Below are 16,617 nucleotides of genomic sequence, written 5' to 3' on the forward strand. Positions count from 1 at the left end.
ATCCCAGGGATGGGAGAGTGAGGAGGCAGCTCCTGGTCTGTAGGCGTGGACCAAGTACTGGCAGCTGAATCCGTTGCAGAAGCTTGTCTGTAAGAAAAGATTCAGTTATAAATACCTCACTCGAGTCTGTTTTGACTCATTTGAGCATGTATTAATTTTTAGGCACCAAAACAGCTCCATCCTATATTTTTGGATAGTGCCCAGCACACGGAGGTCCTGGTTGACCTGTGATTTTTGTACGGTGGGGAAAAGTAATTTGATATTAGTATTAAAAGCCCGCAGACACTGAGAGACGTTGGTTTGCAGGAATTCTAGGTTGCTGTTGTTGATCAGCTGCTCTGAAGCAGTGTTGATGTCATAAGAGGATGGCATATACATCAGAAACGGAGAAGGATTTCTTTTCCCTGACAAAACTTTCTTTCTGCATGGAAAATAACGTTGTTCAGGAATGTGACTTCAAATGGTGTCTGAATGGAGAGACTAAAGAAAGTCATTGTGGGCGCTAACTGCAGACTCGCGTAAGCAAGGTGAACGTAATTGGGTATTTATTGAAAGTGTGGTCACTGCCACTCTTCCCGGGTGCTTTTCTCACCCTGTCAGGTGTCATTCAAAGTCCCAGGCTTATTTTTAGACATGCCTGACTACTGAGAGCAGTTGCAAGGCTGAGAATCATCAAACGTGTTTATTTAGAAAGACGCTCAGCACTGGGTTTAATGGCAGGTGTGATTCCATGCGCCTTAAACTGATATGAAACATCAGCCTGGCTACTTTGTGAGAAACATGATTGTTTTCTCTCTATTCTGTAGACAACAGCTAAAAAGAGAATATGAAAGTCCACAGCGCATCAGAGGTTTAGATACATCCTTCATTAATTTATCAAGTTTTCACACTCTTTTTGTACAGTTACCTTTAGAGAACAAGACGGAAGGTATATCAGTAAGCTGATAATATTGTGGTTTTTTTTTTCCTCCTTTCTCCCTGAACTTTCTTCAGGAAGAGGAGACGGAATGGCAATGAAGATGATGGTCATATTCCCCAGACAAAACGTAGTACCAGGAATACTGTCCTTCAGGACTCTTGGGATACTGAGGTGAGAGCCTTCTCAGGCAAATTCAGTTTCCTTTAGTGCTGAATTTAAATAACGGTTGGAATATTCTGTGAAATTTTATTCATGGAGAGTAGTTAATAAAGACACCTTTTTTTTGGTTTTGTTTTGTGTATAAGGTCATGAGGCTTGACTGTGTTACATCAGAGATTGAAATCTGTAAGATGTGGTTTGGAAATCAGCATGTTTTCCAGTAAACCTGGTTATCTTTGGCCTGAATATTTCTGTTAATATATTTCAAATACTGATGTGTAGTACCCGAGTGAAGATACAAGAAAAGCATTTGCTACCACTTCTCATTTTGCTGTCCGAAACGGTGTAACATATCCAGAACTGAGGAGATGACTAGAAGGGATTATAAGTGTCTGTGGTCACTTTGCCTGGCCATCTGCTCTTCCAGCTTTGCATTTACTTACAGTAATCTGTTTGGTTGTGGTAGAAAGTCAAAAAGCATTCCAACCAGTGCGATACACAAAGTGCCTGATGCAAGCAGTGGTGCTTATCTGATGTTTAAAAAATGCTCTGATAGAGCTCATCAGTTTAAGCAAGACTCGCTCGTTCACAGCTGAAACACTTGAACTCAAACTATTGGGTTTCTACTCATATTTGCCATGATTTTTTGCTGGACGTGGGATAAACTGTTTCTTATTCTCTAATCGCTCACATGACAGGTGTTCTAGGATGGTGCAATTTGCTAGCTATGAGATTTCTTTTTTTAAAAAATGTTACTTTCCAAACTGCTGCCAGATTTCCTGAATTGTTGCCTGTATTAATCATCTGAAAATTCACTGTATGCATTTCTAATTAGCAATGTAGTTCTGTTGAAAAATGTTCATGAAAAAGAGTGTGCAGAGCAGAGGCTCCCTCCTGGTTTGTGCCCTTGGAAGTTAATTAAATAGATTTCTTTTAAGGTTTTTTGAAATATCCTTGTAGTTTTTTGTACAGCCTTCTCGCTTTAAAGCTTGGCCGTAATGTGTAATTATGAACTATTGCAGTTATATTGAACTATTAACTGTACTTTGACTGCAGAAAATATTTTGTGCTATGTAACTTTGAGCAACACACCTTTTATCGTATGGTAATGGTTTCAAATGTGTATTTACATTTAAAATGATAGGAAGCTCTGTATCCCACTGTTCCTTTTGTGAGGGAAACTTTCTTTTAACCTGTACACCTTTACAAGTAGCTGATGTGATAGTGATATCGTACGGAAAACGCTCTAACAGCTGAGATGTTCACCACGAAGGAGTTCACTGTGATGAAAAATGTTCCTGGCTGCTGTATTGCAGTTTTGCCAGAAGGAAGACCTGCTGGGATGAAGTTGGTTTTGCTTCTTGTGTATAACGGGTAGAACCGTAAATAGTTGCTTGCCATCTGACACTGAATCACTTGTCCAACAGGTTAAACACCTCTCCGCGTGTAGAGTAGTTAATGGCTAAAGGAGCTTTGTGGCGGGAGGAGGAAGAATTTAGTGTGGAACAAGGGATTGAAGTAGGAGTAATGAAATTAAGAATATCAGGAAAAACCTTAATGGTGAGTGGCAGAAGCACCTTTGCTTGTCCTATAAACACTTGGCATTTGACTGAGCAAAGCCGCTAAAATGCAGCAATGGAAATAGTCTTGCAGTAGCCACACAAGAATGGATGACCTTAACTCTGTCCTTAACGGCTGGTTTGTTTTGGGTGCCTGCAAGTGAACAGCATGGGCATGAACTGCCTGCCCCGCCACCAGCGACATCAGTGCAGAGGTCAGTTGCTGAGGCTAACATTAAGACTCCTGCTTCATGCATGCACTTGTGTTGTAAAAGTATGTTTTTAACACATTAACCCCTGATGTGCAGGCAAGGAGAATCTCTTACTGTTGACACTGAAGTGGAGGAATGTGCCTGCTGGACACAGTTTTACAAAAATCAATGTTCGCTTTCTCGAGGGAACGAAATTCACAATGTCGTCTGCTGATGAATAGAGCTTTTTTTTTTGCTTGTTTTCTTGTAATGTAGGATCATTGAATTGAGCATGCCCAGAAATTCAAGCCATGAGATTAAATCAGTATTATTCGAATGTTTCTTTGACGACTTCCTGTGCCAAATGGAGACATTCTTGTGCTTATAGTGCACAAGTGCTTCCGATTGATCTCACTTTGAAATTCTTGGCCATTTGTAAAGCTTTTATGTAGTTTCCTGATACTTTGCCATTTGCAAAGAGAGCTCTTGCTGATTAAAAATCCTCACTAGTTTTAGGATATTGAACTAGGAGAGAAAGTGTGAGTGTAGGAGCAATTTGTAACTTCAAAGAGTACATGAGAAGAGAATTGCTGTTCATCTGAGGGCATACGCACACCTGCTTTTTGTGAAACATTAGCTAAAGTACTAATTCTGTTGCCTGCCTTCAGTTGAACGTTGTCTGTTTTCTCTTACAGAGTGTGGTTTACTTGAGAACATAACCCCAGTGTGAAAATCAGGCAACCATATTACTAAAGCTGGACTTGGCTTTTGTCAAGATCTCTTTCCATTTTTTTGTCTTGCACATATTGCTGTCAGCTATGAAAAGAAAGATGAAGGGAGATTTTTTTTTTTTCCCCTTGGTGGTAGTTCAACCCTGGGTTGTTCTGTGTTGTTATCCCTCAGTCCCTCACTTTGAATCCTACTGCTCACATGAGCTAGATTTGATGCAAAAGGACATCACTGTTTTCTCCCACTAGATTGTCCTTTCATCCTGGGTAGACAGCATCCTTGACTCTGACTTTTACAGGAGGGAAACTGAGATGCTCTTCAATCTCTATCAGCACATTACTGTAACGATGTGCAATTCCTGCTCCTCCTGGAACAAACCACTCCCACACTCCTAGGTGCCAGCCACCCTGAGGATGACAGTAAACTTCTCCTTTGCGGTTCAGTCTATGAACAGGCACGCGACGAAAAGGCTAGACTAGAACTACAGCAAATGTTAAACATTAGTGAAGCAGAGCATTTACCACCACATTTCAGTTCCTGTTCAGCCTGTTCCCCGTTTGCCGAGAGCTTAGGTGTGGTCTTTTCCCTGGTACTTGCTTATAAATTCAGCAAAAGCCCTTCCTACTCTCCTGTCATTGCTGGCCTGTACATCAAGTCTGGCAGAGTTGTAGTGGATCCTCTGAAGGCCCGGCTGCAAGCAGCCGCTCGTGGGAGTTATGAGAATCTGCAGTTGTACTCTGCAACCTGGGGAATCACCAAGGAAAAGGCCTTTGCTCTGATTTTCCCTGGGAAGGAAGGGAGTCTGCAGCGTTCCGGCTAACTCTTTTACTTCCTGAATAACTTCTGTAAAACCTAATTTCTTGTGGTTCCTCTTTGTTATTCTGACTGATGACAGGATTCCCCAGAGCTTAGAAATACCATTGTTTCATCGGCGGAGATTGCTGACACACAGCAGCAGTTGCTTCTCTCAAATCAAAGTTTTTTGTCTAGCGTTGCAGCTATGCCACTCTACAGTATCTTGCTATTGAGGAAGTGCTGGTCTTAAATTCCAACTAAAACCAGATAATATCTCTGTTAAACTCATCTTGAAAGATTTTGAGAGCAGCAGGGTATGAATGGCTGTTTCTTAAGTTCCTGTCATGAGTGATTGAGATGCTACGTCACAGATCAGCAGATTACTACATTTAATGGGACATTTGTTTGGAAATTGTTTAGAACTTCTATAGCTGCTCAGTGTGATGTCAAGATGGGCTAATGAGTCAGGTAAACCATGAAAATGTCCTTTTGATACTTAAAAGTACTCATAAACTTCCATTGGGCTACTTTCCTTTGCCCTTGCACTTAAAACGTTGTTTCATTGTGTAGATGCCTGTCATTGCTGACATGATGACTTTAAGGATTCTTTTTTTGTCTAATTGTAGTCCAAATGCGTAACAGAATGTGCACCACAGCCTGGGGAAATGGTAGGTCTTTGACGTGATTTGGGCAATAAATGGGCTTCATGTGCTAGTGAATTTTTGCATTAGAGAAATGGAAATAAAGAGGGTCTGACAAACAAGATCTGTCAACAGCCTTAGATGTAGGAAGCCCGTCCCAGGACACAGTCTCAGCTTTAAAAACTTACACATAAAATAATCGTTACTAACTGCTCCAAAATGTTCGTTAAGATGTGAAGCTTTAGCAGTGAGTAATACTAGGTTCTCATTTCGATTTTTACCTTGATTTTCAGAAGGTGGCTGTAAGGAAACACACTAAGGAACACAGACTAAAAGGAAACAGTGTGTCCTGTGCGGTGGGTTTCTCTCCAAGGCTGCTGTGACTTGTTCAGCGTAACAGCATTGCATTTCAGTATTTGTGCTTCTACGCAAAACGAGATGGTCTAGCAAGCACCATTTCGTGGCTCCTCCCTGTCCTTCTGGTGTTCTCTCCCTCCCTGGTCTTAGCAGCATTGGGAAGAGGAGCTGGTTGCTGATGTAGTTACATCTGCTGCTTCCTCAAGAATGACTTCACATGTGTGTTGTTGTTTTCTCTTTGCTAGCTGAACCTAACACGCCAGCACGGGTGCAGCCTCGATACTGTTGTCTTGCTTGCTGTACTACAACAGAACTGAAGCATTTTTGGTGCTTAGCAAAACAAGGAAATTTATATGGTTGAATTGTCGCGATCGATTGTGGAACCAGTGCCGTAGGGTTTCCAGTCGGCATTGAGATGTGGTCCACCTCAGATATTCATACAGTGCCTTCCTGGGCCTTTCTCACTGCTCACTGACAGACATGTTGGGTGCAGTTTGCACCATTCTTCAGATTTACTCCAAAGCGAGGCCTTCTGGATGTGGTGCTGACTGTTAAATTACTGTGGACTTCTTTAAATTTATCTTCCTCTGCTGTGGAAAATGTGGGGTTTTTTTAATCTGCTGTCACTTGTGCTGGCTGCTTTTGTGAATTTACTTCTTAGGGGATGGCAAAGTAGCTGTTCGCTGATTCTTAAGCACCTAAATATTTGCAGTGTTGTCCTGAACAGTGTATCACAGAATAATGAAGTATTTCAGCTGTAACTAATGGAACCTTTCATTAGCAGCCCTTAAAATGGTGTAAGCCAAACAGTTTTATGTCTTTGAAACACTGAAAATGATGGCTAATGCTCTTCCAGTCATTACCATGAAATGTGTTTATCCTAAATGCTGGCAAACGAGCCCTGTCCTCTATGCGAGCTAAATCATGAGTTCTCTTTTCTGCATGCAGAAGTCTTCAATGCCTGTCGCTCTTTCACTGTCCTGTCAAGTAAATTGTTATGGAAAACCTCGAGTTAACATTGCCATCCTTACTTAACTGGGAGAATAGTTGTATGTATGTCAAGGTGTTCAAAGACTTAAAATGGGTATCGTGTTGCATTTATTTTTAACAGCCTGTTGCTTTGGATGCTTCAGATCTCATTTTAGAAAGATTGACTGGGAGGAAAATGCTTTGCATGGTGCTCACCTGAAATGTCTGCTAGACCAGCAGCGATAAACTTTTCCTTGTGCCCTGCCTGCCTTTACTGACACGTGCAGTTCAGTAGGAATGTTCTTTATTTTCCAGTTCTCAGATGAAATCAGCAAACTTCACTAGTGCTAATGTGGGTCATGGGGGCAGAGCTGGTGGGCCTAAAACCGAAAGATTTAAATCCAATGTGCTGGAGGTCAGCGAACCTCCGGGTGAAGGCTTGCTCGTCCCTTCAGCTCTGTGACGCTTTTCACGTGTTGGCAATAACGGAAACGATGAATGCCAAGAACGCACTTGGTGTGTTTATGTTAGTCCATCAGGCTGAACGTGAGCCTGAAAATCTGGAAGGGAGGGACTTACCATAAAGATGGTTTGCTTACCTGAGGTGTTTAATTGTGGACAGGAGAGAAAACTCTGTGATTTTGCTGTTAACCTTCTCTTTGTCTCAGTCCTCCAGCAGCGATAGCGGCAGCAGGAGCAGTTAGCATCAACAGCCCTGACAGAGCATGCGGTGGAGAAACCAGCCTAAACCCAGTAATTGCAGGATCCAGTCCCGTCTCCTCTCAGACCTTCCATGAGCAGTCTGCACTAAGCCAAGGTCCTTACTTCCACATCAACCAGATCCTGAAGGAGGCACACTTTCACAGCTTACAGAGCCGGGGACGCCTTCCTACATGATGAACCAGCAGTTCCCTGCCTTCTGTGAAGGGACAGCACTGTGTAGATTTGATATTTCAACTTAAAAGTTTGTTAAAATGGAATTGCACAAAATGCCTGTTGCCTTTTCAGTCTATATTTGAAATAACAGGTTAACAGGAAATTGTTTACTTGTGGTTTGCTGCACTATTGCAATGCAAAAGGGGCTTTGAAGCAATTTTTATAGGATTCTTTTTGGGGTGGTTATAAAGTACGTGTCACAAGGAGACCGAGGAATTCACATCTGTGTTAGAGGACTGCAAAATGTCCAATTCCAATCGACTGCCTAATCTGTTTGTTAGCGATTTGTTGCTTTATGTAAAGTTCTCTCAAATGTTCATCTTCAGTTTTATAAGTCTTTTTTAATTTCAATAAACTAGTAAAAAATTTATTTGGCAACATAATTTTTTTGAGCATTTAGAGGCAACGAGACAGTAAGAATAGGTGCTGCCACTAGAATCCCTTAGGACTGCCCCAGCTGCAAACTTTCTACCCAGCTCGGTGTGCGATGAGCCTTTTCTTGCTTGCTGCTGCAGTACCGAAAAAATGTGAAGCTAGACCCAGGCAAGCTTAGGCAGCTGCAGCTGAAATGTCAGGTGCCTGCTGGGCTCACTTCGAGAGCAGTGGTGCCTATGGAGAAGAGTAGAGAGTAGGCTGGGGAGGGGAGTCTTACATTGCTCCACTACCCAGTTCTAGCTGTGAAGTGTTTTGCTTTCTGTTACAGCGTGTAGTTGGGTTTTTCCCTTTAATTTAAGGTTAACAACTTCTAAAGAAGAGGAGGTGAAAGAGTAGCTGCACCTCTGTTCCAGCAGCCAGAGGACAAGGACAATCCTGACCTGTGCCTGGTTCAAGTGGCATACTGTGATCTGGCTAAGGGTGGAAAAGTACTTCTCTTCTGACAATACCAGCGGGGGTGGCACCGCTCCTCACCAAGGGGAGAGAGGGATTTCAGTGAAGACAAACACAGAGACAAACTTTTTATTTTTTATTGCATCATTTGGTCATGCCAGAAAGCCATCCCAGCTTGAAGAGAGAAGGTGCAGCTGTGTCTTCCTCCTCGGTTACAAGCTGCCTGAACAAGGAGCCAGGGCGCGATGCCTCATCTTCTGCTCTTGTCAGTGCAGGAGGCGGAATCTGTTAGTTTTTAACAACAGAAGCGTCAGTAACTATTACAGCATACCTTTGACTTACTCCATACCCACATCTATAGTAGCTGCAAGGAGGCGGAGACTACAGAACAGCTCTTCCCAGGCAACTTGAGCTTGAACCACAACCCAAGTGGTGTCACTCCTGGTGGTTAGTGACTGACAGACGGAGGTAGTTCTGAGTGGCAGAAGCACAGCGCCTTGCTGTTGTTAGCAACGGGTAGCTTTTCAGATGTCATTCAATGCTCAAAAAAAAAAAATATCATTCTGAACTGCAGGGAAGGGGCTGTTGCTCTCAGAGCAAGGGGTAACAGCACGGTAGAAGTACAGCTGTTGCCCTTGCAGAGAGCTGTTCCTGAGTAACTACGGACTTTAACCTCTGCAGAACTGTTTTAGCATAAAAGGAGCAAGGATCTGGCAGGGACTCCGAGAAGCGTGGCTAGCAACGATCATACGCGTGCTACCACAGCAGGTGAGGGGAGTGGTAGGAGCGAGCCAAATATCACTGCGCACTTCTACACTCTACTGCAGCTGAGGTGTAAGAGGTAAAGAATACCTTTTTCTTGTGAAGCTTTGGGCTTTTAAACCACCTTTATACTATGTCTGGTCCTTAATGCTTCTGAATAACAGAGAACAGGACTTGCAGAGTAAACATTAGCATCTCAAGTAACACGCTCTCACCTTTATACTATGTCTGGTCCTTAATGCTTCTGAATAACGGAGAACAGGAGTTGCAGATTAAACATTAGCATCTCAAGTAACACGCTCTGCTCTGGTAAAACCAGACCTTTACTCTTCTGTCCCAGTTGAAAAGACATCACTGCAGATGGATTATTGGGTTAATAAGAGCTGAAGGAAACAGATTACTAATTACTGCTTCCTGTAGTGGTGAGGTATTCCTTGGCGCTCTCAATCCTCAGCAAAAAGAACTCCAGTTAAGCAGATGTTTTAAACTGGGGGAAATGTAGCAACATAATGGTCATCTACTGACAAAACTCAGGAACGGGACAACACAGAGCCTTTGCAAGAGAAGCAAGCCACTCTGCTCACACAGGCTTAAATACCCAAGCCAGGCTTCGTCAGGAGTTACAGGTCAGCACTGCACTGGAAAGGAGTTCAAATAATTAGCTAGTATCCTTCAACATTTCTTGCAGCCATCTTTCAAGGAACCATCTTTTATGCATTGATCTCAAACTGCCTCATCTGTACAAGTCTTCGCTGCATTTTCATGGTGGTTATTGCCTATGTTTTACCACAAAGCAGTGGGCCCCAAAAATACATGGGCCATCAGGTTTGGTTTTTTTTTTTTTTGAGGGGCAAGGGGAAATCCAAACCATCTCATGCTGTGTTGCCGTAATGGTTCTCTCATTTTACCGAAAATAAAAATCAGGTTAAATATGAACTGTTTGGCTACTTTCTTATTTCCCCGCAAGCTCTAGTATTGGTGGGAGAATGAGTACTGGCAAAAAGTTAGTACGGCTCAGTTTTACCAACCTGAACTCTTTCTGTACTCCTAGCAGCAGACTTGCTCTTGCGCGAGCTTGACATACTCAGCGGCAGAAGTCCAAATCTTAAGAGATGGAAGAAAGAGATGTGGCCGGTCACAGGGAAGCAGCAATTCTAGACCCGCTTCCCAAAGAGACATGAGAAAGCACGGAAGAGCCGAATACCTTACCTGATCTGGCTGGATGCTAACGGCAAAATGTTGTGGAGCTCCTGGGAGCTCAGCGTGCCACTCCTGCTCGTGTACTGGTTCTCTGTCCCGGTCAGCAAGCCGAAGAGAACCTGGAAGGCACGAAGAAGCCGTCTGCATTTGGGGGCAGCCGCAGAGCTGCTGGCAAGTCTACTAGCACGCCACTTGTGATTGGCTTTAAGTTTGAACACAAAGTGTTTCCCTTCCCCCTCTTAACTTTTGCTTTTAATTGGCGCTGCTCGTTATTACCATAGTTGAGTTCTAGGCTTGTTTCAGTGCTACTTAACCCAATTAGCATTGCACAGGCTCCAGTGAATCCTGTTAGATAAAGTTCAGCCAGCTCCGTGCATGATTATGTGCGGTGCAGCCAGCTCAGCAAGCTCCTCTTATCTTCAGCTGGCACTGAATACTCTTCCCATCGCTGAGTAAGCGCCAGTAGTTATCTTTAGGCATTAAGCAGTTTATAAAGCCACCCCAGCTGCCCCTCAGTGCGTTTGCAGCCCTCCTTCCTGAGCCATCCCTTCCTCTTCCTTGAGCTTACGGAGGTTCGCTGAACCAGGCGATTAAGGTTGCTGTTCAAGTGTGGAGTAAAAACGTCCAAGTCAAACGGATCAATGTGTCCCTCCAGGAAGTCGGTCACCTTCTCGATCCTACAAGCAGAGCAGAGGAGTCCTGTCAGGGGTTATGTCCTAGCGATGGCTGACGATGCCAACAGGGCGGTTTCACTGGTCCCTCTGAAACAGTGAGGGACTTGCTCCAAGAGGTGACCGAGCAAAAGGGGAATTACTCAGCAGAACAGCAGCTGCCTAAAGGGTTTCCAGCTGTTACACAACCTACAACATCTGCTCTCGCAGAGGAACCTTCTCCCTGTGGTACGTCTCAGAGGGAGATGCCTCAGTTCAAGACTTGAGCATAAACAAGGTTTTAACGCTTGGGTGGAAGCTTAACTGTTCTCCACAGGCATCCCCTGGCGGTATCCCTGCCGCCCTACAGACACGCTGCGTATGCAAGCAGAGGGGACCGGCCCACTGTCTTTAAACTCTCAGCCACAGAATCCCACCCCTCCTACATTCTGCAGGTGAGCATAGTGTCGGTGAAGATGTCGGACCTCAGAGTCTGCGCTGTCCTTCTCCCATGAGGCCCAACAGCACCACTCCTGTGGGCGTCCTCCTGACAGCCGGTAAGGCTGTTGGTTTAAACCATTTTAGGGCCCCACAAACTACTGCTAGTATCTGAACCCCAAAACTGCACCGCACCTGGAGTCATGCTTGATTCTGCTGGTTTTTGCTTCCTCACTCTTTGCCGTCAAGATGATACTCAGGTACCGCAGATCGTAGAGTAACTGCAGAGCTCTGTTCTGGGTCATGGGGAAGGCGCCTGCCTTCTGCAAATAGGACAGTCAGGAACAGGGCTCTTCACTCACACTGAGAGCGGGCTGTCAAAGGACTGCTTCAGGGGAAACATTTAAAAACACCAGCACCAAGAAACAACCAACCTAACTGAACGGTTCTGAGCACACAATCTGGTGTCTGATCACTTGTTGCCTCATTTTTGGAGGAGGCAGGGGAAGAACGCACTCGCCCTTTCCAACTCTGACTGGCAGACATTTTCTGTTCCGAGGGACAGGAACGTACGCACCACCACGTGCCTGGGGACCCTCCCGTCCCACACCAGCTGGTGCAAGGGATGGATCCTACTCACGTACCTTCTCCTGCTTCTCTTCCACAAGCTTTTCATAGGCAGCGAGCACTTCTGCCATGCAGGTCTTCAGCAGCTCCTGCAAGGTGACTTTCGGAAGAGTGTGACCACCAACGCGGTTCACCTCTTGACACAGGCTGAAGAGGAGGCGTTGGACGTACCAGGATGGCTGTTTAAGAAAACAGTGTGATTTTCATGTGGTCTGTAAGCTGCATTAACTTTATCAACGGTACAACATCGCTTCAGTTCTCGTGATGTGAGCTTCCTACTTCCTCAGCAACCGCAAAGCTCTGCCGCTCAGACCTGCCTGCCCCCATAGCATAGCTCAAGTATCTCTCGAGTTTTTATTTACTGACACACCAGACTTTTGGTTATAGCAGTCCTCAAAGTCCCACAAGTACTTTTACCAGAGGGATTCACCTGAGCGTAGTGAGAACAAAATTGCTTGTTGTGCCTCTTCCATCACCACTGACCCTGCTTTGACCACCTGCTACCTGGGCTTGCTCTTCTCCTGGGCCGCCCAGCAACCCTGAGCTCTCATCTGGCTGCTTTTTCCTTCAGAATCAACAAAATTCACCTCATAAGGTTCACCACAAAAGGCTATTGCCCTGTCCAGCCCCTCCCGTACTGTGCAAACACAGAACTCACTCTTGCCCTGGCCCTCCTCTCCTTCTGTGGGATTGCCACCTGCTTTGTCACTGCTGGTGTCATTCCTGCACCACCACCACGTGGAAAGCTGCAAGCCACGGTTCTCCTAGGCTTTGCACAGTCCCACTGTTGCAGCCCTGTCCTTCAGCGCATCCAATTTCCATGAAATGTCTCTCCTGGGGGCCTCTGTGTATAAACCAGGCCTAAGTCCTTCTTTGGCTTGGTTTTACAGGATCTGGGCCAGTCTTATTCATCGAATATACAGCAGCAACTATCTAGTTTCCTCCCTCTGACCTCTGTCCTTAGGAGGTGAGTATCTCAAAGACCAAGTAAGAGCACCAGGGAGTGTTTGCCCTCTGCTCATAACACCAAGCAAACTCCACAGCAGGTCAGCACCATTTGACAAAGCAGAGTTTTGGAAACCAGCGCTTTTCTCCTCCCAGCCGACCCTTTTTCTGTGTTTACCAAGAGGACGTTTCTTGTACCTGCACGGGCAGACGGATCTTTGACGTTATGCTGTTTCCAGACTCGGTCTCCTCCTGAATTTCAATTTCATCCCAGTTAGTGGCTGTGGCCAGGACAGAGCCAGCTGTGTCGAGCAGCAACGTGTGGGTAAAGCACTGAACCAGACCCTAGAGTGCAAAACACAGAAGCACCCAGTCACAGACCGAGCTCTAACAGGAGCACTGAAGGACAGGCAGCCTGCTCCAGCCCACAGAAAGACCAACGTCCTGCACCCCCCGCTCCTCCCAAAGCGAATCTTACGGAGACCATCCCTCTGGATGCCACCTCCGAGCTGCTGCCGCTTCCTCTCCCTGCAGGCTGACTGAGCAGCGTGGCAGCAGCACGGCAAGCTCTCAGCAGCCAGCTAAGGAGCAGCAGCGCTGACCGCCGGGAGCTGAACAAGCGAAATCCACGCAGGAAGCAACTGTGATGAGAGAAACAGCTCCTTACTTTGGTGACAGCTGAGCTCCAGATCTGGTAAGCAAACAGGCTCTGCTGCAGGAGCTCTGCCTTCACTTCCTGCCACTTGGCCTGCACAGGGGTCACCTCCTGGGCTTTTCCCTTCCCCAGCTTCTTGGTGGAGCGGGTTTCCTTCAGCACCGTCTCCGTGCTGCCCGACTGGCCCAGGATACATTGCTTCAGGTGCGGGCAGAGCTCGGTCAGGGACTGGCAGAGTCTCGCCATGAAGAGGACAGCATTGAGTCTGGCATCGCTGGGAGCGTCCGCCTGCCCACCCAGCAGGCTCTGGGCACTGCGGAGCTCTTCGCGCACGCAGCCCAGTACATGGTGGATGCAGCCGACGCAGTGGTCGCGGAGCAGCCCCTCCACCGTGCCGGTGTCACCATAGCGGTCGAAGGCAGAGCGTGGCTGCACCATGGGGGCCACCTCCTTGGTGGCCGAGGAGTCCGCGGGAAGGTAGGACACAAGGTCGTCCAACCTGGCCTTCAGCTTTGAGTCCAGAGCTGAGCAGAAGCTCTGCACGCACGGCGTGAGTGCCTGGGCCTTCATGGACAGGCCGCTCTTAGCGAACTGGCCGCGGTTTGCCACGTTGACCCAAGCGGCGTCAGAGGGCAGGTCGCTGGAGGTCTCTGACCACAGGAACAGGGCCACGTTGTGTTCAAACTGGATGTGCTTGCTCAGGGCAGAGGTGCTGGATTTGACTTCAAGCTCCTGCAACGCTAAGGTGAGAAGCTGTTTGGAGCTGCTTGAGATGGAGTCAAACCCTTCTTTGGTCAGTGTCTGGAACAGAACCGGGGATGGGGGGGAAAGCAGCACCTTTTATGCGTGCCTCCTGCTACCTAGCACTTAAAATACACACTTAGTGCTGCTAACAAGCACCAGCGGACTGTTTGAGACAAGAAGAGGGGTCACAGAGCAAGGCTGCCCATGAATTGCCATGGCAGAACGCCCACCTCTAGCCTGTCCAGGAACAGCTGCTGCAGCACATCCTCCCAGAAGGAAGCACGTTTGTCCAAAAGGCGACGGCACACCACCTCCCAGTTCTGGCTTATGGACTCGCTCGTGAGCAGCTCCCACACCGCGTCACGAATCCCCGCGAGGCCTTTCATGCTCTTCACGTAGACAAGCAGGTTGCTGACCCCAGCCTTGATGTCGTCACTGCACCTGAAGGCAATGTTTCACTTCAATCTGACTTGCTCAGACACAGCCCCGGGGAAGGCAGGAGAGAATATCGGCTACATCAAGGTGGGGGAATTCTTAACCTGTTGGTAAGAGGCTTTGCCTGCAGGGCTGAGGGTACCTCTCCCTCTCAGCTGCACCCTAGATACCACTCTGGGGCCCCTCAGGAAAGCCGTGTGCACACTGGCAGGAGCCCTGGGGGCTGTGGCGGGTGTGGAAGCTGGGAGCACGGTGCCCCGGGTACGATGGCAGGCAGGGAGGGCAGGTGTGGGCTCTGGGCAAACATCCTGCAGCCAGCAAGCACACCGTGGGGGGGCTGCAGCTGACGGCAGGGACCAGCTGGCTCCATCGGATAATGACACGGGGCTGACAAGGCTGTTAGGGGCAGGCAGGGCTGCCAGGCTGTCCCCATCCACAGGGCAAGGCTTGGTGGGATGGGGTGGAGCTGGCAACTCTATAAAGGGGGTCTGGCTGCCCCTACACAGTCCAGGGCAGGACAGCAAGGAGAAAGGAGGTGCTGGATCGAGAGCCAAATGAGCCAGGTAAGGGATTTTCTTCTCATTTACTCTGTGCTTGTTTCCTGGGGGTTATGGCAGCGTAAGACAGTTCTAGACAAATATCTGTGTGCAGCCCAGGTGGTCTGTTATGTCAGAGTGTTACAGCCTGGCTGTTAGGACCCGCTGCCTCTGGCTGTTTAACTGCTGGGGAAAGGGGCTGCTGGGTGAGAAGCCAGCAGAAGGCACAGCCTGCCTGGAGCGAGCGAGGAAGTGAGCTTGGGTTTGCTGCCTTGGCACAGAGGCCACGTGGTGTCTGGGAGAGCCCTGCAAAGGGGCGATGCTGTCACACTCACACAGCAATCCACTTCTGCAGCGTGTCTCTGAGGTAGTCCTGGCTGATGGGGTGCGCCAGGGTCCGCAGGGCTGGCCGGAACTCCACCACAGACTCCGGGAGGTACCTGAACCAGCTGCTTAGCTTCACCTCCTCCTCCAGAACCCCACCTCTCCCTGGAAGCACATGGTCAGGGGATCAGCCCAGCACAGGGGTAGCCTCCTGCCTGCAAACCGGGGAAGGCAGAGGCCTAATGCAGAGCTGCCTGGGCACTCACCTGCGGGGTGCTGGCCTGTGGTGTTCTCGAGGGTCGAGAAGAGCAAGCCACAGGGCAGGGCTGGATCTGGCAGCATCCCTTCAGGCATGGTGTAGAAGAGAGCGTGAGCCTGGTACAGGGTAGTGGTTAGCAGCTCCATCAGTGAACACACCTGAGCTTTTATACCTGCACCTGCAGAGAAATGCCTTTCAGCCAAGGCAGCCTGTTCAACAGAGGCGTGAGCAGCCCTGCGTTTCAAGGCCGACGGTTCTGGTAAAACCTTCCAGGGAAGGGCTGGAGGGCAAAGGACTCAGCCCCGTGCACCACCTGCTTCCCCATTACAGATGGGCTTGGCTTAAGACCCTGAGCCCTGTTAATTTTTGTGGCATTTTGCTGCTGGGGCAAAACGCTGCCAGCGTGTTGGCCACACCACCGCAGTGGCGTGACATGGCTGCATCCCCACCATCATGAGCTTTATGGGACTAACCCATCCACTCTTCTGCAAGGCAAGAGGGAGGTGAAGCGATGAGGGTTACTCCGACTTTAAAAAGGAGGGAACCCAGTCATACTGACCGTGGTGCGGCTGGTTGAGAAGCTGCTGAATGGCCAGCTTCCTGGCCAGAAGGAAGTCGGCGAGGGCCTGGCGCGGAGAGCTGTCCTCCAGGAGCATGATGGCACACAGGGCTTCTGCCACTGCCTGGTCCGACACGGTCTGGTTCTTCAGCAGGGACTTGCTCTCCTGCAGGATGGTGGATCTGGCAAGGGAACAAGGCCGACAGTGACTGGTCTCGGTGCCTGACTGAGATATTCAGGTGAGGTTACGTGATAACCCACCAACCAACGATGTTATTTTCCCCAGACGGAAGTGGGACTATCTGGGTGTTACAGGACCGGGTGAGGCGTTCTCGCCCTGTGGCTGGCAGCAAGAGCCTTGGGGCAGCAGCGGGATCTCAGGCCATAGGCTCATAGAATG

The 16,617-nt window shown here is 47.9% G+C and overlaps 2 protein-coding genes across 2 annotated transcripts; one reads left to right on the plus strand and one right to left on the minus strand.

Annotated features, from left to right (window-relative positions):
- Positions 1-993: 993 nt before the first annotated feature.
- On the plus strand, positions 994-7,623 carry LOC104159317 (protein FAM104A-like; the record flags this gene model as incomplete). Its single annotated transcript, XM_009697196.1, is given in 4 exon segments — positions 994-1,090; positions 5,287-5,349; positions 6,988-7,019; positions 7,021-7,623. Coding segments are annotated over 4 exon segments (388 nt in total), but the record flags the coding sequence as incomplete, so codon positions are not given.
- Positions 7,624-8,200: 577 nt separating this feature from the next.
- COG1 (component of oligomeric golgi complex 1) lies at positions 8,201-16,399 on the minus strand (the record flags this gene model as incomplete). The annotated part of the gene is made up of 12 exons (XM_009697197.1): positions 8,201-8,368; positions 9,874-9,949; positions 10,055-10,164; positions 10,614-10,722; positions 11,329-11,456; positions 11,778-11,939; positions 12,904-13,050; positions 13,373-14,161; positions 14,335-14,545; positions 15,411-15,564; positions 15,666-15,836; positions 16,218-16,399. Coding segments are annotated over 12 exons (2,380 nt in total), but the record flags the coding sequence as incomplete, so codon positions are not given.
- Positions 16,400-16,617: the final 218 nt, after the last annotated feature.

Source organism: Cariama cristata, unplaced genomic scaffold (assembly GCF_000690535.1).
Source record: "Cariama cristata isolate BGI_N322 unplaced genomic scaffold, ASM69053v1 scaffold42633, whole genome shotgun sequence".
Lineage (NCBI taxonomy): Eukaryota > Metazoa > Chordata > Aves > Cariamiformes > Cariamidae > Cariama > Cariama cristata.